The 23,522-nt window shown below is 36.9% G+C and overlaps 3 protein-coding genes, 1 long non-coding RNA gene and 1 pseudogene across 4 annotated transcripts in view; 4 read left to right on the top strand and 1 right to left on the bottom strand.

Annotated features, from left to right (window-relative positions):
- Positions 1,621-5,546, bottom strand: LOC104762425 (nucleobase-ascorbate transporter 6). The gene is made up of 14 exons (XM_010485700.2): positions 5,373-5,546; positions 5,071-5,215; positions 4,513-4,610; positions 4,221-4,397; positions 4,008-4,108; positions 3,817-3,892; positions 3,656-3,715; positions 3,374-3,558; positions 3,139-3,235; positions 2,938-3,024; positions 2,792-2,850; positions 2,609-2,700; positions 2,281-2,519; positions 1,621-2,116 (listed from the first exon to the last, which is right to left on the bottom strand). The coding sequence occupies exons 2-14, from the start codon at positions 5,177-5,179 to the stop codon at positions 1,898-1,900; spliced, it is 1,599 nt and encodes a 532-aa protein (XP_010484002.1). The 5' UTR covers positions 5,180-5,215; positions 5,373-5,546; the 3' UTR covers positions 1,621-1,897.
- On the top strand, positions 7,809-9,144 carry LOC104762424 (annotated as a pseudogene).
- LOC104763640 lies at positions 13,525-14,665 on the top strand. The gene is made up of 2 exons (XM_010486989.1): positions 13,525-13,858; positions 14,301-14,665. Exons 1-2 carry the CDS (start codon positions 13,525-13,527, stop codon positions 14,663-14,665), a joined length of 699 nt encoding a protein of 232 aa, XP_010485291.1.
- Positions 15,433-17,217, top strand: LOC104762423. Its single transcript, XR_763490.2, has 2 exons — positions 15,433-15,717; positions 16,942-17,217. It is a non-coding gene; the product is annotated as an uncharacterized LOC104762423 (long non-coding RNA).
- The window catches only part of LOC104762422 (dentin sialophosphoprotein-like), a 10,444-nt gene continuing 5,217 nt past the window's right edge, over positions 18,296-23,522 (top strand). The window contains exons 1-3 of the mRNA XM_010485698.2: positions 18,296-18,701; positions 18,884-19,258; positions 19,356-22,764. Of these exons, the coding sequence (XP_010484000.1) occupies positions 19,214-19,258; positions 19,356-22,764 (3,454 nt within the window). The 5' untranslated portion in view covers positions 18,296-18,701; positions 18,884-19,213. The remainder of the gene's footprint in view (positions 18,702-18,883; positions 19,259-19,355; positions 22,765-23,522) is intronic.

Genomic DNA, 23,522 nt, shown 5'->3' with positions numbered 1-23,522 from the left:
CTTTTATTTGGATTTATCTTTTAAACTTTAAATGACTAATTATATTTATATTCAATGATTTTTATTCCTAAAAAATTTAAACTAAAATCCCTCGCAAATAAATATAACAAATAAACAATATCTTCAATAATATATATGGGGGTATGTTAATTAGTAAAATAAGTTTAGTGTTTATATAGATTTATACTCAAAAATTTCAATAAATATATTTGAGCTCAAAAATTTATATTGATAAAAAATATTTTAAATTAAAATCCCGCACGTGCGCGGGTTCAAATTCTAGTTATTATTAGAAAGAGTCTCTAAGTAGAGAGGTATAGAATAATATGATCGTAATTAATTGCTCAATTGATTATTATGTCTTGGACTGTCCGTACAGAGCCCCCCAAGTGTTTTGCTTGGCTGGAATCTTTCAAGAAAAAGTAGATTCCAAGTAAGCTTTTTAATTAAATCTGTAAAGCCTTTGATACTACGAATCTATTAACCATTTTAATTCTTGTATATGCTAGTTTGCTAGTAATAGTAATATCACTTAGCTTAGCTCAGTTCAACCTATGCAGAGTAAATTACTAATTCACAAGTCAGAACAGAAGAAGTTAATCACTAACTTTTGTAAGATAATCACTCTACTACATGCATCTCAAAAGTTAAAGAGTATATATATATATATCAACTAGTAACTACTACTGGACCACTATTTTAGAAAATACTTTCACCAAATTTTAATTTCCTTCTTTATTATATTCTGTTTTTTTATCCTAGTTTTAATTTTGTTAAAATAATTTCTACAACTAACGTTGTAGAAAACAAATTTGGCTGCTGTTTATAATTTATAACCAAATTATTCTAAGATTCTTATCTATACAATTGTTTTAAACGTTTTAACCACATAAGTTAAGGTTTTTTTTCGATTACTACAACTCAATTTTCAATAAAAAAAAAACATTTGAATTGCTGCCATAAAAAAATATTGAATTTAGATAAGTGTATATAATAATATTCACAGTAGACATGGCGTTTAATAAAAGATAATTAAATCTACTACTTAAATTAGTAATAATAGTTATATAATTCAGAAATGCGAATTCAATACGAAAAAAAGATAAATAGTTTGCGGAACAACAAAAATAAACAATTTTGTTTTGTCAACTAAAAAAAACAAACTTTTTATAAATCTTTTTTTTTAAAGGCAATGATGATCTTTTTGTGGAAATTAAAATAACGAAAATGACAACCAAAAATGAAGTAATAATATTCCCCTCGTGCAATCAACCCTATTCACATGCTTACTGTACACTTTATCTCGATCTCCTGAAAGCCTGTGTCGTATTAAACTTTAATTATTGAACATTTCTAATTAATTACTGTGTTAATCGATCAGCCTTACAAAACAAAGTAATCTTAACCTTTTGCTTGTCCACTAATTAAGATAACATACAAAAGTTGCCTTAATGCCTCTATATTTTATTTAACAGAGAACAAGCACCTCACGCAAGAGTGAAAGGTCGCCCTATTATCTTAATCTTGTGCTCATAAATTATTCACCAAATTTTATTTAAAGTTTCGACATAATCAATCAATTATCTTAGTTAAACTTTAAAATCAAGACGTTTAGCAAAATTCAGCTAAAAATTTGTTTAGAAACTAATCAAAATCACAAAGTAGTGTTCCCTCGGATTTACAAAGACAATTAGAGAGAGAGTAAACAACAATGCTCTTAAGATTCATCATCATTCTTGTAAATAAGACTAGAAATGTGAGAGATATTTAAAGTTTCCAAAGTTGTAAAAAGAACCGAGACACAGAGGCTTAAAAACTCAAGGCAAAAATGGTGAAACTCTTGAGTTTTCACCACTTTTGTTTCCAGTTATATCTTTGCTCTTCTCTTCTTCCCCTTTCAGACAGATGGGAAATACTTGTTGAGATTAAAAGGAAGAGAGTAGAACTCTTCACTTCTTGTGTCACCTTTGAAAGATCTAAACTTGTCCCACCAGTGCTTTCCTCGGTCTTTCCTTATCGAAGAGTCTTTCTTGTGCAATGTGTTGTCCAAGAAGAAGGCGACGCTTCCAGCAACAAAAGGCTCTGAGGAGAACGGAACATTCACCATATCGTTGAACTGCCAAATATGTAAAGAGAATAAGAGTTTCATTAGCTCAGGCCAAGCTAAACTCAATTCTTTGCTATTGGATCAAAAGATGGGTGGAGTTTTAGGCATTTGTGGATTATTCTACCAAAAACCAATTTCAATGGAAAGAGAACAGTGAATTGGTTACTACATACCCAACGAGCCCCAGTGTGGACTGGACCATATCCTTTGATTGCGGTGTACTCATTGAAATATTGAGGGATGGACAAGCCAAGGAAGACAGAGAAGCCTAAGATGAACTTGGTCCTGAAGCTGTTTAAGTTGCAGAACTGAAGGAAACTCAAACCTCCAGCTCCCACGTACGCAAAGAAGAGACAGTATAAAGCAGCAATGATGGGTGCGGGAATTGAAGCAAACACAGCTCCAAATTTTCCTGCATTAGCATATGATGGATCATCAGTACAGAATAGATTTCAAGCAAAAGATTGTTCTTTCATTTGTTGATATAGATTTGCAGCTAACCAAGAATAGAGAAGAATATCATGAAGCCTGCAGCTATCTGGACAACCCTTCGACTGCCAACTCGAGTCAAGGCCAATAACCCCGCATTTTCTCTGCAGGAAAGAGGGAGAAAACCAACTTTCATACCAAAATATCTAGAGAAATTAATAATATCAGATCATTTATCATCTCTGAGATGCTTACACAGAGACAGAGGAACCAGCTCCAGTACCAAACAACCCTGATATTAGAATCGCAACTCCCTGTTCCACAAAACATAGCATAAACACTTCAGAATTCGATCAACATAGATTCAGCAACATCATAACTTCAAAATGTAGCTGAGTTACCTGCCAGCCAACACCGCGGCTGAGAATAGATGGTGGTAACATCGTTGCACTTGCGTATCTCGAGACAGAGACAAAAGCACCGGTTGACTTTAAAGTTCAGCCAGACACAGAAGAAACAAGAAACAAGAATGAATGAACAGAATAACAGAGCACAATCATTGTATTTCGAAAGATTAAAACATGAAGAAGATAATCACAGACCTCAACTAGAGCAACAAAAGAAGCCATCATCATTGCAAAAGCTTCTCCAGCATCAAACGACGGGGCACCCCACTGGAAAGGCCATGGAACTCTTATCCTGAGTTTTAAAAATCAACGAATCCAATGAGATCACAATTATGAATCACATTTATCTTTTGATACTCTATTTCTTGATGCTCTTTTGTTCTGCTTAAACTGCAAAATTCTAGTGGAAATGTCATTAGTAATCACTTACCATGGGGCAGCACCTATGATTCCAGCACGATCTGTCCTGCAACTTGTTTGTGTAGTTGGTGCAGCACCATTGTAAGCCCCACCAACTGTAAGAAGATGAGCATAGATCCACACAATCACCACCGCGAATATCACAGCAAATCGGTCAAACACATTTTTCCCTGATTTGATCACATGAGGCAGGTACTGCAACAGGAAACATGAACACATGAAATCAGGTAACCGTAATAATTATAGCTTTTGATTTTGGGAGTTAGACAGGTTTAATCTGTTAGTGAGTTACCTGTGAAACGAATACTAGAATAAGAAGCTCAGGCAGTCCAATCTCTATGCATTTAGCAACCTGAAATGTAAAAAGGGATATTAACAACCGAAGAAATTAAGAGTTTCTGGTCTGGCTCATTAAAACTGTTTTGTGTTTCAGTGTATTTAGAGTAGACTTACCCCCGGGAAACCAAACTCATACAGCCCAAAACCAACGAGACCCACCAGGGGAACAGCTGAAATAGGACTTAAGAACCTGTAAATGATATACAAAAGAAATTAGCATCGCCTCGTCGTTAATGTAATGCTGAAGACAAGTCTGAGAAAGCTAATGCTGTGACATCTAAGACCATATTTTTGTTCAGACTAACCTAACAACATTACGCCAGAGACCACTGAAACCAAGAATCATCTGCAGGGTAGAAGCAACAATCAAGGCGCCTTGGGTTGCCCGCATTATCCTCTCAAATCTCTAAAGAAAGCAAAACATATTCTTTGTTGTTATAATATATAGCACCAAGAAAGGGTCATAGAGATGATGAAATCAAACATTATAAAATAAAGAGGAAGTCATAAAATCATACCTCAATAGGATTAGAGGTATCACTGAATCTGCCAGAGAGGATGATGGAAATTGTTGTCGGTACAAAGGTGTAGGAAGCTCCAATAACAGCAGGCAACCTAGTCCCGAACAGCGTTTGGAGCAGTGTGTTGATTCCAGCAACAAAGAGAATAGTCTGGATCACCTTTGCCTTCTCTTCCTGAAAATTACAGAAAAATCAAAATCAAAGCAAAAATCATTTACAATCAGTGACACCAATTGATTTGCCTTGCTCGTTATTATAATTTTATAAGTAAACGCTGTGGAGGACTTACGTATCCACCTCCCATCTGGGGAACAAGAGCAGTAGGTATGAGCACTGTTGTGCCAAGCATCACAAGGTAATGTTGAAATCCGAGAAGAATAGCTTCAGCTGAAACACAAACATGAAGAAGATAAGTTAAGTATTAATGGAAACTAACGAATACCAAAACCAACTCATTGCAACACAGTGTCTGGATTTGGGGTTTAAACCGATTAATCCACCAAGTCTAGATGTGTGAATGAACATATGGAAGAGATTAAATAGTAACTCGTTATCATTCCAACATTACCCAGAGAATGATAATAAAAGAAGACAAACCCCACAAATTTAGCAACAGATTAGGTAAGACTAAGAACAGTGAAGAAGAAGAAGAAAAAGACAAATCTAACGAGAATCGAACAAGTAAAACAAGAGTTTGTAGTCTTAAAGGTCGTCGTCGAGACATTGTTCAAAAGAAGAACGCCGAATAAAGTGACAAAAAAAAACCCCCCACCGATAAAGAAGAAGCTTTTTAAACTTGGAATCTAGAAGAAGGGGGGGGGGGAGAAGAGAGAAGAGGGAAGCTTACGCCAAGGGGGAGGACTGGTGATGCAGTAAGAAATGTTGGGAAGTTGATCTTTAGGAGGATGAGGTTGAGGTTCATCTGCTTTGGGTGCTGGAGCTCCACCCCCTGCCATGTTTCTCTCTTAACCTCTCTCTTTCTCTCTCTATCTCTGCAATAAACAATGAACACAGAGTAAGAGAAAAGTTCTCTCCCCACAGATCGGGGAATCTAGCTGCAATGTGTAAGCTAAGCACAAATCAGTGCCAAAAAAAAAAAAAAAGAGAAAAAAAAAATTGACAAATCGGAAGGGAGATAGAGAAACTCACATCAGTGGCAGCTTCTGGGAAAGAGAGAGAGGAAGAAGAAGACGAACGAAGAAGAAATAAAGAGAGTAACAACAGGAAACAGCAACCAAGCGAGAGAGTGTGTGAGAGAGAGAGAGAGGTTTAGGTACAAAAGGTAAAGCTACACAGAGAAAGAAGGAAGGAAGAGAGAGAGAGAGAGAGAGAGAGAGAGAGGGAAGGTGAAAAAAATGGAAAGTAACAACTTTATTTAATTTCTCTACAAAACTCGAGGTCTGATACAAAATACTACTGTACTACCGTATTAATTGTTGGAGTCAAAAAAATTTATGAATGTAATGGGACAACAAATATTGTTGTTAGCAAATATAAAGGGATCCTTCTTTTAATGAACAATTTATTTTCAACGCTGTTCTTGATTTGGTAATTAAGTTATAGACACCTAATGGATACAGATTTTTTTTTTTTATAATATTCCTTTTGTCTACATTGTATAGAATTTCAAAGAGTATAGATTTATTTTTCTTTATTTTTTTTAGGTGGTCAATAATAGTAATCATGGATTTTGAATTAGACGCAAGGAATCAATTAGAAATAGCGGTGCTGAAAATAGCGCCGTATGAGTTTTGTTTTTTTGCTGTATAGTATAAATTAAAAATTATGTAGGAGTATAGTTTTTGAAAGAATTGAGGGAGGGAGGAGCAGTAATAAATGATTAATTAATAAAAGAGAAGAAAAGGAAAAAAATAAATAAAGACGAAAGGGATGTGAACAAAGGAAGAGACGAGAGGAATCTTTTCTTCCTTTAAAGCTATTTATTTGCATTTTTTGTAAAGTCATTTTGTCTTTTTTTTTTCCTCGTTAAGTAAAGTTTTTTTTAAACCTATAAAACAAAACACGAAAAGTGAGATTTGTCAAATAAGTAAAAACTTTCAATAATTCTTTCGTTGAATTTTGTTCTTGCTTCACTTTTTCAAAAAAAAAGAGCACATTTCTAATTGTCGGGTTAATTGCAGCTAAAATGGATTAACAACTTTCTTACTTTGTATTATACGACTTATCAAACACGGTTGTTTAGGGATTTTTCCTTTTAACAGCTTGACTTCCAAAACTCCTATTGTATACACTTTTTTTCTTTTTTCAAGTTACAAAACAAAGAAGTTTCACAAGGTTGAATGTGTAATCTGAAAATTCTTCCATTAAAAAGGTAAATATCTAACATACACTGTTGAGATAAAACTGAAGTGTATTAGATAAAATAATTTCCTTGTGATTTGTATTGACACGGATGTTATTCTTCTATAGGAGAAGAGAACCTTATTATATACTTTTAATATGGTATTGTCAAATCGTATAACATACGCATAAAACTAGAGATAACGGAGCAAACAAAAAACAGAAAATATAAATGTCACGTCCACTTTTTATTTCTTGTAGTCCCGTGATCCATATATAAAACAATCTAATGAAACAATTTATAAAAAAAGATGCTTTAACGTTAAAAGATGATTTGTTATCGAATTTAGTGGGACAATATTATATTATTATTCTAGTGGGCTGATTAGATAGGTCTCTCAAGATTTAATCCCGTCACCAAACTTCTTAAGATAAGATTTGCAGTAAGATAAACAAAGCTATTAAGTTTACTATTCGGATAGTAGATGCGTATATTTTGATTCTTCTATACGTTTGAGTCATGTTTGTTCTAATTCGACGTTTTTGTCAAAACCAGTGATGCATCGTTTTCAAATTTATTATAGTTTCGGTAATAACTATTGTACATATAACTATTTTTTGACCTAATTTCACCTTCTTCAATTTTATCTTTTGCCGACAATTCCCAATATTTTTCCATCTTTTTTTTTTCTTCCGAATTTAATTTTAAACAGTCATGTTAAATTAATTTGATACTTTTCACATTATAGATGGACAGTTGCAAATGTTGCAACACGTACGGTTACCTGTTTCGACCCAAAATAATGAAATATCCTCTAAAGATTATTCAAAAGTCTTTTAAAAACAATATAGTACTATATTCAAAATATCATGCATGTTTTGTTGAATGGATCTCTTCAAATCTTCTTAAAGGTCATACACACATTCTCCATGCTAAACCTTAAGGCCATCATTAACGGAGGAATACATGGTGTGTTCTAAACCCAAAAAAATCAATAAAAAAGTGAATAGTGGGCTTAGATCAAATTTTCTGATCTTAAATGAGAACTGATCCAATCCTAGTTCTCATGTGTCATGGCTTCACGTCATTGGTCGAGATGTTTTGGAAAGAAAGAAAAATTTTCATTTCTTCCCTTCACCGTCAAAGGTCAGTTTTCCGGCAATTGAAAATCTCACAAATTCAAGCTGAGCCTTTGTCGAAATCTATACAAACCTCACTCTATCCCCAAATCTTCTTCTTCTTCGTCTCCCCCAATCAAAACCCTAGGATTCTCGATTTCTCCTCCAAATCCGTCTTCCATGGCGATATCGGCTCCAACCGCTTGCTCTTCTTCTTCCTCTAGACTCCTCTGTTCCTACTCTTCTCCTTCTCCTTCTCTTTACCCCGCACCTGTTTCCGCCATTTCCACCTCTCGTAAGCTCAAAACCCTAACCCTCTCTTCCTATTTCCTCCCTTCTTACTCCTTGACCACTACTACTACTACTCAGATGGACGCAGCTATCCTCGTTGTCTCCGGCGCTGATGGTCCTATGCCTCAGACTAAAGAGCATATCCTTTTGGCTAAGCAGGTTGGTGTTCCTGATATGGTTGTGTTCCTTAACAAAGAGGATCAAGTAGATGATGCGGAGTAGCTAGAGCTCGTTGAGCTTGAGGTTCGTGAACTTCTCTCGTCTTATGAATTTAACGGTGATGATATTCCGATTGTATCTGGCTCTGCTTTGTTAGCTGTAGAGACACTCACTCAGAATCCTAATGTGAAGAGAGGTGATAACAAATGGGTAGATAAGATTTACGAACTTATGGATTTTGTTGATAGTTACATCCCAATCCCTCAGAGACAAACTGAGTTGCCTTTCTTGTTAGCTGTTGAAGATGTGTTCTCTATCACCGGACGTGGTACCGTGGCTACAGGGCGTGTTGAGAGAGGTACGGTTAAGGTAGGAGAGACTGTAGATTTAGTGGGTTTGAGGGAGACTAGGAACTACACTGTCACTGGGGTCGAAATGTTTCAGAAGATTCTTGATGAGGCTTTAGCTGGTGACAATGTAGGGTTGTTGCTTAGGGGTATTCAGAAAGCTGATATTCAGAGAGGTATGGTTTTAGCTAAGCCTGGATCCATTACTCCACATACCAAGTTTGAAGCGATTGTGTATGTGTTGAAGAAAGAAGAAGGTGGGAGGCATTCTCCGTTCTTTGCAGGTTACAGGCCTCAGTTCTACATGAGGACGACTGATGTTACGGGTAAAGTGACAAAGATTATGAACGACAAAGACGAGGAGTCGAAGATGGTTATGCCCGGTGATCGAGTCAAGATTGTTGTTGAGCTTATTGTGCCGGTTGCTTGTGAACAAGGTATGAGGTTTGCTATCAGAGAAGGAGGTAAGACTGTTGGTGCGGGAGTTATTCAGGCTATCATCGAATGATTATAAAATGGGTTTTTTGGAGAGTTTCACATAGTGAGCATCTTCTTGCTTTCTTTTTGTTTCCCTCTTGATTCTCGAACTCGTTTTTTACTTTTCTTTTTGTGCCATTTTCTTCTTTAAGAACTCGAAATCAAAATGTCATATATTTCTTGATTTCTTTGACCCTCTATATAATTCTTGCATTTGATTTGGGTCCGATCCGAAGATCAATGGTTCATTCTTAGGCCATAACTATCATGTGAATTTCACATTACTCAAAAAGTTAATTGTTTTATGACTTCGATTGTACCAACCACTTAGTTTGAAAACATTGTTCAAAAACTTCAAGCAATGGAAAGATTACATCTCTTTCAGACCTTGTGAATTACAAAAAAAGGTCTTATCACTGGAAGTTGCAGGATATGAAAATTACACAAAAAAAAAACTAGAAGAGGGAAGTTGAAATGTGAAAGAGATAATCCAGAAGAGGACAGAGAGNGTAAAAACACCATAATTAGTTTTCTCATTTTTTTTACCTATGATCTTAAATCTAACATTATTTTTACTATATATTTAATTTAAGAACACAAAAAAAAGTTCTCCCATTAACGATGCCCTTAACGCAAACAGAACTTTGAAACGAGTTATGCATTATACGTTATTTATAATTTACGTCAGTCATCCTATATTATTAAATACAAATACACACATGATTAAAAAGTTTGAAATATCCGACACGTGGATACGAAAAAATTGTAAATAATTGATGGTTAGCCAGCTAATTTGTTTTTGAAGGAATTTTTGCACGTGATGAAGGATCCGGCTTGAAACATGATAGTAGTAGGACTAAACCACTGATTAGCTAGTGATCAAATCTGTGAGCCACTCAACATTTGTGAGAGGGAGTAGTTTTCATAGTATTTTTATATGAAAATACCGATAATGACCACATAATCATTGAGATTGGAGACTCACAAGTTGGGTGTCGAGTTGATAATGACGCAATATTCTGAAAACTTTTTGTATTATTGTGTTAAGGACTTTTACTTTTGTCTTTAACTATCAGCCATCATGGTTTGATGTTAACCAAAAATTCGATAAGGTATGGTTTTAATTTGTTTCGAAGTTCTACTGTTGTAAAACAAAATAGTTAAACAAAAATGTCGACTGTATTATTGTAGTCCGATGAATTGGGAGTATTATTGGCTTATTATTGTAACTCTGAAGTGTGAACCCAGTCAAAACCGGCATAAAAAGTGTGATATAGAACTTTTTTTAAAAATGTTATAAAAAAATTAAAAGCCGACCATAAAAAATGAATGAAATGGAAATTAATTTATAGAAAAGTGGGGACTGGGGGAGAGTAAGCACATGGGATGAGAGAAAAAAGCTTTCTGGCGTACTTTGGAGAATTACAACAAAACAACACCACAACTCTCTCATGTGCCTTTCTCTCTACTTTGCCCCCCTTATTAGATTTACAATATCATCCTAAGTTTAATGGCTAACAAGTAACAACAACAACAACACGATGATTGATAACAAAAAGATATATCAACAGGACAGTAAGGAAGAACAATTTTTTTTGTGTGATGGTTTTCATATATAGTCATGTCGTTGGGTCTCTACTCTTTCTATTCTTTTAACACTTCTGATCTCCATTTAGTTCCGCCAATGATGTTCCTTTTCGTCAGATTCATAGTTAAATAAGACTCGAATAAAGACATGCATGCAGATTCACTTTTATTGCTAATATTATTAATGATTCTCGTTTATGCAAAGAAGATCACAAATTTGCAAACAAAAAAACTGAATTTGTTTTGACTCTAAGAAAAAAAATTGAAAGAAATTAAAGTAAAAATTGTTGAAGAAATTAAAAAAATCTACCATATTTGTGGTTGAATAGAGAGGGCGAGATGTAGGGTGTATAAGTAATAGAGTCACATGCATGATACACCCGATATTTAATCTTCAAACATTGGCTATATAAGTTAATTAGATAAATTCCATTTTTACTCTTTGTATTTTTTTTTGATGAATAAAAGTCCATTTTTACTCTTTACCAAGAATCGAATCCTCTAGATCCACTCATAGTTGAAATTCGAAAGTACTTAACTAGAGCTCATAAAATGGTTTGTTGGAGTTGCAATGCAATTAGTGAAGAATGTGATATGTTCGTAATTATCTAAAGTTATATGTACATTCAGATTTCTTTTTTCTTACCTTAGAATAAACCAATGACATGGTTTGGAAATATTAAAATTTGACAATGGCTAAAAAATAGGGTTCTAAAGTGTAACTTTTCTTCTTTACACGCGTTGTCGTTGATAGTGTTATTTTCTTCTTACAGCACTTTTTTATGAACCGAGTCTACTTAATTTTTATAAATAGTAGTAATAGTATAATCTCGAGTAATTATAGTAAGAGCAAACTCAACGGTGGTTTTTTAGGAGTTTTTAAGAGATGTTTAAGATTAAAAATAAATCAAAATACATGATAAACGTTAAAATCGATTCTAAGTTAAACATTTTTAGAATCCTTTAGGATTTTATATGTGTCGGTCTATCATTGGTTGGTGAAATTAACAAAAGAAAAAGAAAAAAAAAATCGACCGAACATTTTTTCTCCTCTCTCTTTCATCTCTTTAGAGCCGATAATTGGTGAATTTTTGTCTCAAGCCTCAATCCATCGAATTGAGAGTCTGTTGAATTGAGAGAAGGATGAGTCGGAAATGGGTTTCTAATCCGGCGTTATCACCATCCAAGCGACGCCGGTGACAACTTCGGCTGATATATGGTTCCTCAAACTCAAACACCAAACCTGAAAATTATTGAAATCTCTGAGTGTGGTTCAAGGACGCTCAAATCTTGTCCTATGGGTACACATATATTTGATTTGAAGTGTAGATCTTTGATATCGTCTGAATTGAGAATAGATATTAGAAAAATAGAGTATTCTGATTTGGTAATTGATTAGTAAAATTAGGGTTCTTTCAATTGGGTATTGATGTTAGGAAAATTAGTGTTTACCGTTGTTAGCAGCTTGAGAATTTGATGAGTTGATGGTTCAATGATTTANGCGTGACATTTCAATTTTATGATTCATGTGCATTTGTACCTTTGTATAGTAGAAATTGCATNGAAATTTAGCTTTGATGTGTGTTTTACCGGTTGAATCAGCGAATCAAGTGACTGATTCTTGGCTAGGGCTACCAAATCCGGATGCTATCTGCAGAACCTGTGGCAGCAAAGATCGAAAAGTTTGCGAAGGTATAGTAAAGAATCTGGTTTTGGCGATACTTAATCCATATTTCCTCAAGGAGATTGCTGCATTGCTCAACAAAATCTGTCATGGCTGTAAATACATTCATAAAAAGCAGTTTCAGGTTCATGAGTCTTTCCAAATCCTTTTATTGTGTGTTTTGGAACTACATTATGCAAATGTCGCCTTTGTTTGTTGTTAAAGATTACTTGAAGTAAGATCATGAGATAGATTCTCTTTTCATTTTCTATTTTCCATTATTGTTGCTATGAGTCGGATCTTGAAATTTATGAAAGGCGGGTCTTCCTCCTGGTGGGCTTCCCTCGTGAGTCACATGGAAGTAGACAAGGTAGAGATATCAGTTTTCTTGCTCTTAACTTCTATAAGAAACTAAACTTCTGTTATAGTGATCTTTTTCTTGCAGCTTGCTTTCACATGATCGACTGATACGGGAAAAGTTATAAGAAATAGCTTGAGCTTTGCACACTTTGCCCTCTTCTTTAACCAGTTTCTGTTATCTTAAGCTGTTTTTTTTTGTTTTTGCAGGTGAATGTGTGTTTGATAGACCTGTTAACTAGTCTTTGTTTTTTGCTGTCTTGGAGATGACCTCACCAAGTTAGTTTCAGACCCATACACAAGTAAGTTTCTCTCATACGCATTATGTTTTGCTGCCTTTCAATTGTGTGTATTCGGAAGAAAAATAAGAAGACAAGAGGAAGAATACAATAAGGCAATAAGACAAGAACAAGACAATGACATGGTGTGATATTCAGAACCACATATTGGGGGTTGAGCGTGACAGTTCAATTTTATGATTCATGTGCATTTGTACCTTTGTATAGTAGAAATTGCATGTGATATATAATTTGATAGGATCACCACAAGTTTGGCAAACAATGTAAGCCACATGCTTCGCAAACAATAAACACCACAAGCATGAGACATATTTTCTTATATAAACACTTCGATAGGAATACCAAGTTATCTCAAACATCTTCTTTCACATAAACATTTCTATTTTATTTCTTCCACGAAAGTCTCAAGTCCACAAACATTTTCCTTTTCTTATTTATTCTAAGATGGCATCTTCTTCTCGTCCTAGTTTTTCAAAAATGATGGATGAATATTTTGATAATACTTTTGATAATGCTTTCGATCAAGCTTTGGATAATCAAGTTAATCAGCATGGTGATCTTGAAGAAGCAACCAATCCAAAGAAAAAAGAATCCACATTGAAAGAAAACGTGAAGAAGAGCATATCCGGTTATGGAACGATTATTTTAGTGAAGATCCCGTATATTCTCCTCAATTTTTTCGACGCTGTTATAGAATGAACATGGGATTGTTCATGCGTATTGTTGAACGACTCTCCACTGCCTTTCCATTCTTTCAACAAAGGCGAGATGCTACCGGAAGGTTCGATCTCTCGACACTACAAAAGATTACAGCAGCAATTGGTATAATGGCATATGGATGTCCAGCTGATGCGGTTGACGAATACCTCCGGCTTGCTCCAAGCACGACGCTTTCATGCTTGGAACATTTTGTTGAAGGAATCAATGATTTATTTGGAGATGAGTATCTAAAGAGACCCACACCGGAAGATTTGCAACGACTACTTGATATTGGAGAGTTTCGGGGATTTCCTGGGATGATAGGAAGCATCGACTGTATGCATTGGGAGTGGAAGAATTTCCCGACCGCATAGAAAGGTCAATATACACGTGGGTCTGGAAAGCCAACAATTGTTTTAGAGGCTGTAGCTTCACAAGATCTCTGGATATGANAATTGTGTGTATTCGGAAGAAAAATAAGAAGACAAGAGGAAGAATACAATAAGGCAATAAGACAAGAACAAGACNACATGCGTTTTTCGGACCTCCAGGTACATTAAACGATATCAATGTTCTTGATCACTCACCTGTTTTGATGATATATTACACGGTCAAGCTACTAAAGTGAAATATAGTGTCAACGGCCACGAGTATCATATGGCTTACTATCTCACAGATGGTATTTATCCAGAATGGGCTACTTTTGTCAAATCTATTCCACTTCCACAAGATCAAAAAGCATCCTTATTTGCTTTACATCAAAAATTTGTATGTAAAGATGTCGAGCGTGCTTTTGGAGTATTGCAAGCTCGATTTGCCATAGTCAGAAACCCTGCTCTTTTTTGGGATAAGGCAAAAATTGGAAAGATAATGAGAGCGTGTATCATACTGCACAATATGATAGTAGAAGACGAACGAGATGGATACTCAGGATACACCGAGTTTAATGTGTTAGAATTCTCACAAGAACAATCTGACAGAACTTCACAAGTGGATGCCACATATTCTGTGGAACTTTCAAACCTCGCCGATATGATGATCACTCGAAATGATATTCGTGATAGAAAAAGACATCAACGATTGAAAGCTGATTTGGTTGAGAATATATGGCAAAATTTCGGCACAAGTCAAGATTATAATTAATCGTTTTTGTTATTTTTTTAATATACTTTTAATTCATGTAACTTTAAATTTTATGAAATGCAATAATTTATGTTTTTAAAATTGCTTATAAATTTTAACCAATCAAATTGTACTTGTCATATTTTAATTTATAAATTATTTGTTTTTAAAATTTAAGAACCCAAAATTAGAATCTTATCATTGGAACTTACCATTTTACAGTTTTTTTAAAATGTTTTTAATTTCATTATTTCTAATTATTATAATTAAAAACATGTTTAAAATCCTTTTTTAACACTTCACCATTCAACTTGCTCTAAGGAATGACAAATTTTGATGAGGGAAAGAAGAAAGAAAAAGTCGGCTCATGGTTGGTTTAGATCTACGAGCCCTGCCTCTTCCTGTCTTTCTCGTTTCCCCATACCCAATCAAAAAGTTTGTGTTGTTGTTGTAACTCCGATCTCACCAGCTCAAAAATAAATAAGTAATCATGTATGTATGTAGTTGTTGTTTCTAAATTATGACGTGATGTATAAGTGTCGCTTTGTTTATCTTTCAACTTTGTCCGCTTATATATTTTTTTTCCTTTTACAATCCTTTATGAAAAAATATCCTTTATCAGCCTATCATAAAGCTGCTGCTTTCACGTCAAAGAAAAAAACAAAGTTGCTTTTTCAAAAAGAGCCAAAAAAACAGAAAGAGGTACACTTAGTTTGGGTCGGTGTTAGGCCCAACTATGCTCTAACCGCCTCTCCGACCCATTGGAATTTGCACGATTTATTATGTTCAGACGAAACTCTGCGTTTTGGTATTTTGACCCCTCAACCCCATCGTCACTTATTGGTCATTGCCTTTGGGACACTCACCGGTTCTAGAGTGGTTCTGACACGAGCCGCTATGTTCAGACGAAACTCTGCGTTTTGGTATTTTGACCCCTCAACCCCATCGTCACTCATTGGTCACCCACTCACCGGTTCCAGAGTGGTTCTGACACGAGCCGTTTCTCATCGGAATTTTCTTCCACTGAGCTCGTCCCTTTCATCGTTTCTCGGGTTAATCGCTCCGTACTCTAGGTATCTCTTAATCCGTCACTCGCCATGAATCTGATAAATGGATTATGAACGAAAAAATTCAAGAACAAACTAAATTTGATTAACACTTGATTGATTGTTTTGTTTTTTTTCCATATTGTTGTGTGTTGTTGATCTAAGAACTTTCACCGTATCGCTGACTTCATCTGTCGTCAGTATAATTGATTCTTGATCTAGCAGGGTGGTTCATGTTTTTGTTCTGTCTGAATTTTATCCCACAGTTTGCTCATGATTCTTGTGTGTAGGATAGGATTTGCACTAACAATAAAGTTGTTGGACATTACAGCAGAACCTAGTTGTGTGATTTTACTTCCGATCTAAAACATGTAAAAAATAGTTTGTTTACCCAAAAATAGAAACCAATGGAAAACAAGGAGTGATGAATCAGTTCAAAGACTATTAAGCAATCTCTTAAAATGGAGAAAAAATAACTAGCTTACTATGTAAAACACCTTCACTTACTCAACCTCCAGATCAGATCATTTTGTAACTTAGATTAGCAAGTTAATTATTTACTCTTTGTTTGCATCAATTACAATTCATTACATTTATGGTTCCAAGCATTGAAGAAAACATATGGGAACACTCTTATTAGCGTCAAATTAATGCAATTAATATATTATCATGGCTCAGGCATTGGAGAGAAAACTTGTTTGTGTTCTGGTGATTGTAGCTCTCTCTGTTCGTGATGATGTTTTTAAGTACGGGTCTATCACTCGTGCGATGTTGCTAGGCACTTTGAGTAACTCATTGCATATGAAAAATAGAATATGTTACTCACTCATGCATCATGTGACAAGGCTTGTAACTTGTAAGCATCTGTATGTGGCAAGAGCCATACGGTCACAAGAGTTTCCATTAACATAAATTGTGTAAAAGCGGGGTGTCGGAAATCGAAACATAATAAGTTACATCATGAAACCATATCTATGGTATATCTTATGCAACGTGTCTATGCTTTTTAAGAAACAAATCAATAAATGGAGACATAGATAGATACGTTGTGTGTGTTTCAGTTTCTTGTCTTATCTTTCTTATCGACCTTTCGGATAGGATTAATTAGGAGGAGTATGGATCTGTTTAGCTAGCTGTAAAGCCAGTTTAGCTCTGATAAAAAGTGTAAAACCAGTTTAAAAACTAAACAATGTTTAGCTCTGATAAAAAGTGGTAATCTCATCTCTCTCTCTTTTTTTTTTTCCTTGTCAGGTTAAAGCTGGAAAGTGGAACCTTTGGAACTGGTTTCTCAAAATCTTGAAATGATTCTGCAACCTTGTAAGACAATGTGTCATTGTTTTTTCCCTGTGACTAAAAAACTAGTGTAACTAATAATATATGAGAGTCTCTTCTTATGTAAAAAGTTTAATGTCTATGTCAAGAGAGACAAAGTTTGGTCAGTTGTACTTTGAAGACAGTGATTTGACACTGGACAATGTAACGACAAGAGAGATCACATATATAAATGACTTATAAATTGTTTATGTAGGGCAGGCACATTCGTTCGACCGGATTGAACCGGGGTCAATTCAGAATTGTGTATTCATTCACTACTAAAACCCAAAAACAGAGTTTTTGTTGTTGCTGTTGTTGGTAATGCTGTAATAATGTTGTTTCCTAATTCTGTTCCGATTTTAAAAAAACGAGATTTTCTATTTTAAATGAACTGAATAAATAATTAATCAACTTAAAAACCAAACTGAAATAATATAATACGCCTAGAATCACTGAAATTAGCACAACAAAATAGAGAAAGAGAGAGAGAGTCAAATGAGTCAAAAGTGGACACCTTCGGAGTGGGTCAAATGTAACACAGATGCTTCCTGGACTGCAGACGGACAAAGTTGTGGCATTGGTTGGATACTTCGTAACGATCAAGGTCACATGATCTGGTCAGGAGCTCGAGCATTACCAAGGGTGAAGACTGTCCTTGAGGCTGAACTGGAAGCTATGAGATGGGCGGTATCGATGATCAGCAACCTCCGATACACGAAGGTAATCTTCGAGTCTGATGCCAAATCTCTCATAGACATTCTGAAGACACACGAAGAATGGCCAAGTATCTCCCCAGGTCTACAAGACATTCGGGGAAGAGTGCATCATTTTGAGGAGATTAATTTTGTGTACACTCCGAGAGAGGCGAATAGAGCGGCTGATAGGATAGCGCGAGAATCTATTTCTTTTATGTCTTATGATCCCAGACTCTATTCTATTGTGCCCAACTGGTTAAGAACCAATGTTGATTTGGACATTGTTATGTAACTCTTGGTTAATAAATAGTAGAGGTTGAGCAAAAAAAAAAAAAAAGAGCTATTAACAGGGGAAGCTAGGCTAAAAAAAAACCTAAACCACAACAATCTCTCTCTTTGTTCTCTCCATGTCACACCTGAAACAAACAAATTTTTATTACAAAAATAAAATAAAAAAGCTGCCCGATCTGCCCGACTCCTTCCAAAGAAGTTTCCCCTTTTGCCCCGTTTCTCTCTCTTTTAATTTTTTTTTTTGGGGATTATTTTGATAAAAACATTTCTGGAAGAAGATCGATTTGTGTTTTTTTTTTTTTTTTTTTTTTGNTTTGGGGTCTTTTACGGATTTTTCGGTCTTCTCGTTTGTGGGATCTTCGCGGTTTGGTTGGATCTCTCTGAGGCGCTATTCATACAAACAAAACAAAAAACCCTAAAGAGGATTTCTTCTTCGAATTCGTAAGCGGAATTAGGGTTTCTCAATTGATGATGATGGTGAAGGAAGAATTGTGAAGAGTTGGTGTGTTAATTTTTAAATGTTGTTGTTCGAAAGAGAAGAAGAAGATGAGAGAAGGCTATGCATGGGAGGCTTTGTGATGTTGTTGAGAGGAAGAATCATCGTCGTCGGCTTATGTTTAGAGCTCCTCCCCGTCTAATTTCTAGCGTCGACGCTTCTTCGTCTTGTTCTTCGTCTCTCTCTCTCTTTCCTCTTCCTCTTCCTTCTCTAAGGTAATTCCAATCATAAAGGCTGCTCCTTTCTTTCTTTTTTTTTATGCCTTTTGTTGTTGTGCCCAATTCAATCGATGAGGGTTCAAATTTGTGGAATTGATTGTTTTTTTCGCTAATTGTTTTATTGATGAGTGTGTTGTGTGGCTGATGTGTGTTTTTGTATGTTGGGTGGGTATATGCAGGACGGACGGAGAATTAGTGTTGGTGACTGTGCACTCTTTAAGCCACCACAGGATTGCCCACCTTTCATTGGTTTGATTCGTTTGGTTATTCCTGAGAAAGAGGAAGGCAAGTTTAAGCTGCGTGTGAATTGGCTTTATAGACCCGCTGAATTGAAGCTTGGCAAAGGCATCCTTTTGGAGGCTCAGCCTAACGAAATCTTTTATTCTTTTCACGAGGATGAGATACCGGCTGCTTCCTTACTCCATCCTTGTAAAGTTACCTTTCTTCCTAAAGGCGTTGGATTGCCATCTCGAATCTCTTCCTTTGTTTGCTGGCGAGTTTATGATGTTATGAACGATTGCATTTGGTGGCTTACTGATCAAAATTATATAGATGTGAGAGATTTTACATTACTTCCTATTGTTCTCTTTCTGATTTCAATCTATTTTTTCCTTGGTATTATTAGCTGACACGTTTTTTCTCCTTTTGCAGGAACGGCAACAAGAAGTAGATAAGTTACTGTGTAAGACTCGTTCCGAGATGCATACGACACTCCAGGGTGGTCGTTCTCCTAGGATGAATAGTCCGAAAACAACGCAAGTGAAATCTGGTTCTGATGGCATGCAGAACAATAACTCCTTTTCTTCGCAAGGTAAGGGAAGGAAGAGAGAGCGTGCTGATCAGGGTTCCGAGTCTGTGAAAAGGGAACGTCCCAGTCGGGTTGATGATAGTGTTTCTGGTTTCTTAAGAACAGAAAGCAGTTTGAAATCTGAAATTGCTAAAATTACGGAAAAAGGTGGGCTAGTGGACTCTGAAGGGGTTGAGAGTTTGGTGCAGCTCATGCTGCCTGAGAGGAATGAGAAGAAGATAGACTTGGTTGGCCGATCAATTCTTGCAGGCGTTGTAGCGGCAACAGACAAGTTTGATTGCCTCAGTCGTTTTGTCCAGCTCAGGGGATTGCCTGTTTTTGATGAGTGGCTACAGGAAATTCATAAAGGGAAAACTGGGGATGCGAGCAGTCCCAAAGACAATGATAGATCAGTGGACGATTTTCTCTTGATCTTACTTCGTGCTCTTGATAAGCTACCTGTGAATCTCAATGCTCTCCAGACTTGTAACATTGGAAAGTCTGTTAATCATTTGCGATCACATAAGAATTCAGAAATTGGGAAAAAGGCAAGGAGCTTGGTTGATACATGGAAGAAACGTGTTGAGGCAGAAATGGATGCAAAGTCTGGATCCAATCAGGGTGCATCTTGGCCTGGAAGACCTCGTCATTCTGAAGCCTCTCATGGAGGTAGACATTCAGGTGTATCCGCTGATGCAACCAAGACTTCATCATCACATTTTCATCCGTCTAAGTCTGTGTCCGTCAAAATACCGTCAGAGAACAGCATGAAGTCTGCAACTACATCTCCAAGTTCAACTAGATCAGCCCCATCACCTGGAACAGGTGTAGCTGTTGTTAATGACGGGCAGCAAAGAAATACTGGGCTGAGCAGGAGTTTCTCATCACAAAGAACTGCACCTGAAAAAACTTGTGAAGTACCGATGGCCGAAGGTTGCAGTAACAAGTTGATCGTGAAGCTGCCTAAACGTGGCCGTAGTCCAGCACAGAGTGTTAGTGGAGGTTCCTTTGAGGATCCTGCAGTGGGTAATAGCAGAGCTCCGTCACCTGTTCCTTCAGAGAAGTATGATCAGTTTGACCGAAACATGAAAGAAATGAATGATACATATCGAGCTAATTTTAGCCCTGATACTAATACCGAGTCTTCGCAGAACAATGATCTTAAAAATCTATCAACAGTTTCAGATGAGATTGCTGGTTCCCCTTCTGTTAATGCTGGTGATGAGCATGGAAAGGCTGTTAATGATTCTGGTAAAGTAGCAGGAACTGCCAAACCCACTTCTCCCACGTTGGGAGATGACGCTAAAACTGGGAAAAGGCATTGTGGATCACATAGCTCAATGAATGCGTTGATTGAAAGTTGTGTCAGGGACTCTGAGACAAATGCATTTATGGCTGGTGCGGATGATGTTGGAATGAATCTTCTAGCTACTGTAGCTACTGATGAAATGTCCAAATCCCCTGTCGCATCACCCTCGGTATCCAGGGTTTCAGATTCCAAGATGAATGATAGCTCCATTGCAGAGAACCATACACCACGAATCACAAATTCTTTGGATGGCTTACCTCGCGATCAAGCTGAACCATTTGCCAAGAATCCCATGATTGATAATGAGCAGCATGTCAGTAGTAGTGGACCTAGTGGTGAGCAGTTCGCGGTTTTAGAGAATGTGAATGATTCTAAGCCAGGAGATCTTGATGAGAACTCCGACTCAGAAATCGAAGAATTGCAAAGGTTGGTGGATCAGTGCCTAGAGAGCAATGAAAATTCAGATGATGTTGTTGCTCCAAGTGCTTTGCCCACAACAGCCGTTGGAGAAAACATGTCTGATGATAGTGATAGTGGTGTAGTTAGTAACCTAAAGACTGATTTTACATCAGAGACAGAAAGAGTGGCAGATACAACGAAGAGGACAGGAAACTCTATTGTAAGTGCATGTAAAGCCATTGGGGGAAGTCAAAATGCAGATTATTTGGCTGCTGAGCAACCACACTCGAACGTTGTTGGTGATAGTAGGACAGAAGAGAAACCAAAGGTGATATTGAGTTCTGAGCTATCTTACAAAATGGGAGAAGGTGTATCAGATATTTCAGAGGTTGTCAAGGATATGGGTACTGCAAATGTTGATAGAAAAGTGTCTGATAATGATTGTGGGGTTGTTGACGACCAGAAGGCTGATATTACATCAGTGGCAAATCGCATTTCAGATACAGCTGAAATGGTGGAAACCTCTGAGCCAGCTGAATGTAAAGCTGTCGACTTATGTCCTAAAGTAGATTCTCTGGCTGTTGCCACTACTCCTTTGGATGTCGTAGGTGAGAACAAGAAAGAGCAGAAACCCCAGGTAGTGTTGAGTTCTGATATACCAGTCTCTTCTGGGTTCTCCAGGGGGATGACTGCATACGTTGATAGATTGGTAACTGAAAAAATCAATGATATGGGGGTTAATCATATTGACCAATCAGATATAAAGAAGAACAATCGTGTGACAGCTCGTCTGGACTCATCTGAAACTAACAGTGAAGTTGAGCATGTAGTGGCGTCTCAAAAGAGTATTGAAGTAGATAAACGGTGCAGTGCGGCGTTGGATCAGCAAGTAGTCTCACCTAAAATTGCAGAAGATAGTCGGAGACCAAATGGGTCTAGAATGAGTGGAGCTGATGGAGATGAAGCGGAGGAATGTACATCTGTTGCCAAAGATGTTCCTTCAGTTTCAGCAAGGTCAGAGATGGAAGTCAGAGTTGAATTTGACCTAAATGAAGGTTTCAATGGGGATGATACACGAAATGGGAATATAAATAGTTTCTCTGGATCTTTGTCTATGACGCCTATTCCTTTACAACCCAGTCGACTTCCTGCATCCATTACTGTTGCTGCTGCTGCAAAGGGTGCGTTTGTTCCTCGTGACGATTTATTGAGAAACAAAGCAACTGTTGGCTGGAGAGGATCTGCTGCCACTAGTGCCTTCAGGCCAGCTGAGCCAAGAAAAGTGCAGGAGGTGGTGCCACTAGGCTTGAATAATGTGTCTTCGACTGATGCCTCTACAACTGCTGGCAAGCAAACGAAGATGTTCTTAGACTTTGACCTAAATGTACCTGATGAGAGAGTTCTTGAAGATCTGGCTTCCCAAAGATCTACCAATCCCACAAATTCCTCTGGTGGGCTGGATCTTGATCTAAATAAACTTGATGATTCAACTGATATGAATAATTACACAATAAGCAGTGATCGTCAGGTAGACTCGTCTTTTAAGCAGGCTAACTTATCTTCTGGTGGTCGTAGAGATTTTGATTTAAACGATGGACCCGCTGTTGATGAGTTGAACGTGGAGTCATCTATTGCTTTTTCTCAACAGTCCCGAAGTAGCTTGACATCACAGCCAATGATCTCTGGAATAAGAATGAATAGTGATAATATGGCAGCTGGCTTCTCATCTTGGTTTCCTGCTGCTAACAATTATTCAGCAATGGGCATTCCTCAAGTCTTGCCTGATCGAGGTGATCAGCCTTTTCCAGTTATTACCAGCAATGGACCGCAGAGGATGGTGGGTCCAACATCCGGAGTTTCCTCATTTACACCGGAAATGTTTAGAGGCCCAGTTTTGCTATCTTCTCCGGCAGTTTCATTTCCGCCCACAGCGTATCAGTATCCCGGGTTTCCTTTTGGAACTAGTTTTCCTCTAGCCTCAACAAATTTTTCAGGTGCTTCAACACCATACATGGACTCTTCATCAAGTGGCAGGCTTTGTTTCCCTCCTGTCAACTCTCAAATATTGGGTCCAGGAGTTGCCATCCCGTCTAATTATCCAAGGCCTTATGTCGTAAACCTCCCAAATGGTAGTAGCAATGGTGGAGTGTCAGATAACAACAGTGCCCAGTGGTTTAGATCAGGTCTTGACTTAAATTCCGGGCCAGGAGGGCATGAAACTGATGGGAGAGATGAAGCAACACTAGTGCAAAGGCAATTACCTTTGAAAGATGATCAAGCAAGAATGTATCAAATGTCAGGTGGTTCTCTCAAGAGGAAGGAA

This window comes from Camelina sativa, chromosome 18 (assembly GCF_000633955.1).
Source record: "Camelina sativa cultivar DH55 chromosome 18, Cs, whole genome shotgun sequence".
In the NCBI taxonomy this organism is placed as follows: domain Eukaryota; kingdom Viridiplantae; phylum Streptophyta; class Magnoliopsida; order Brassicales; family Brassicaceae; genus Camelina; species Camelina sativa.
The sequence above is the reverse complement of the archived record's forward strand: the minus strand, read 5'-3'. Positions and strand labels throughout refer to the sequence as shown.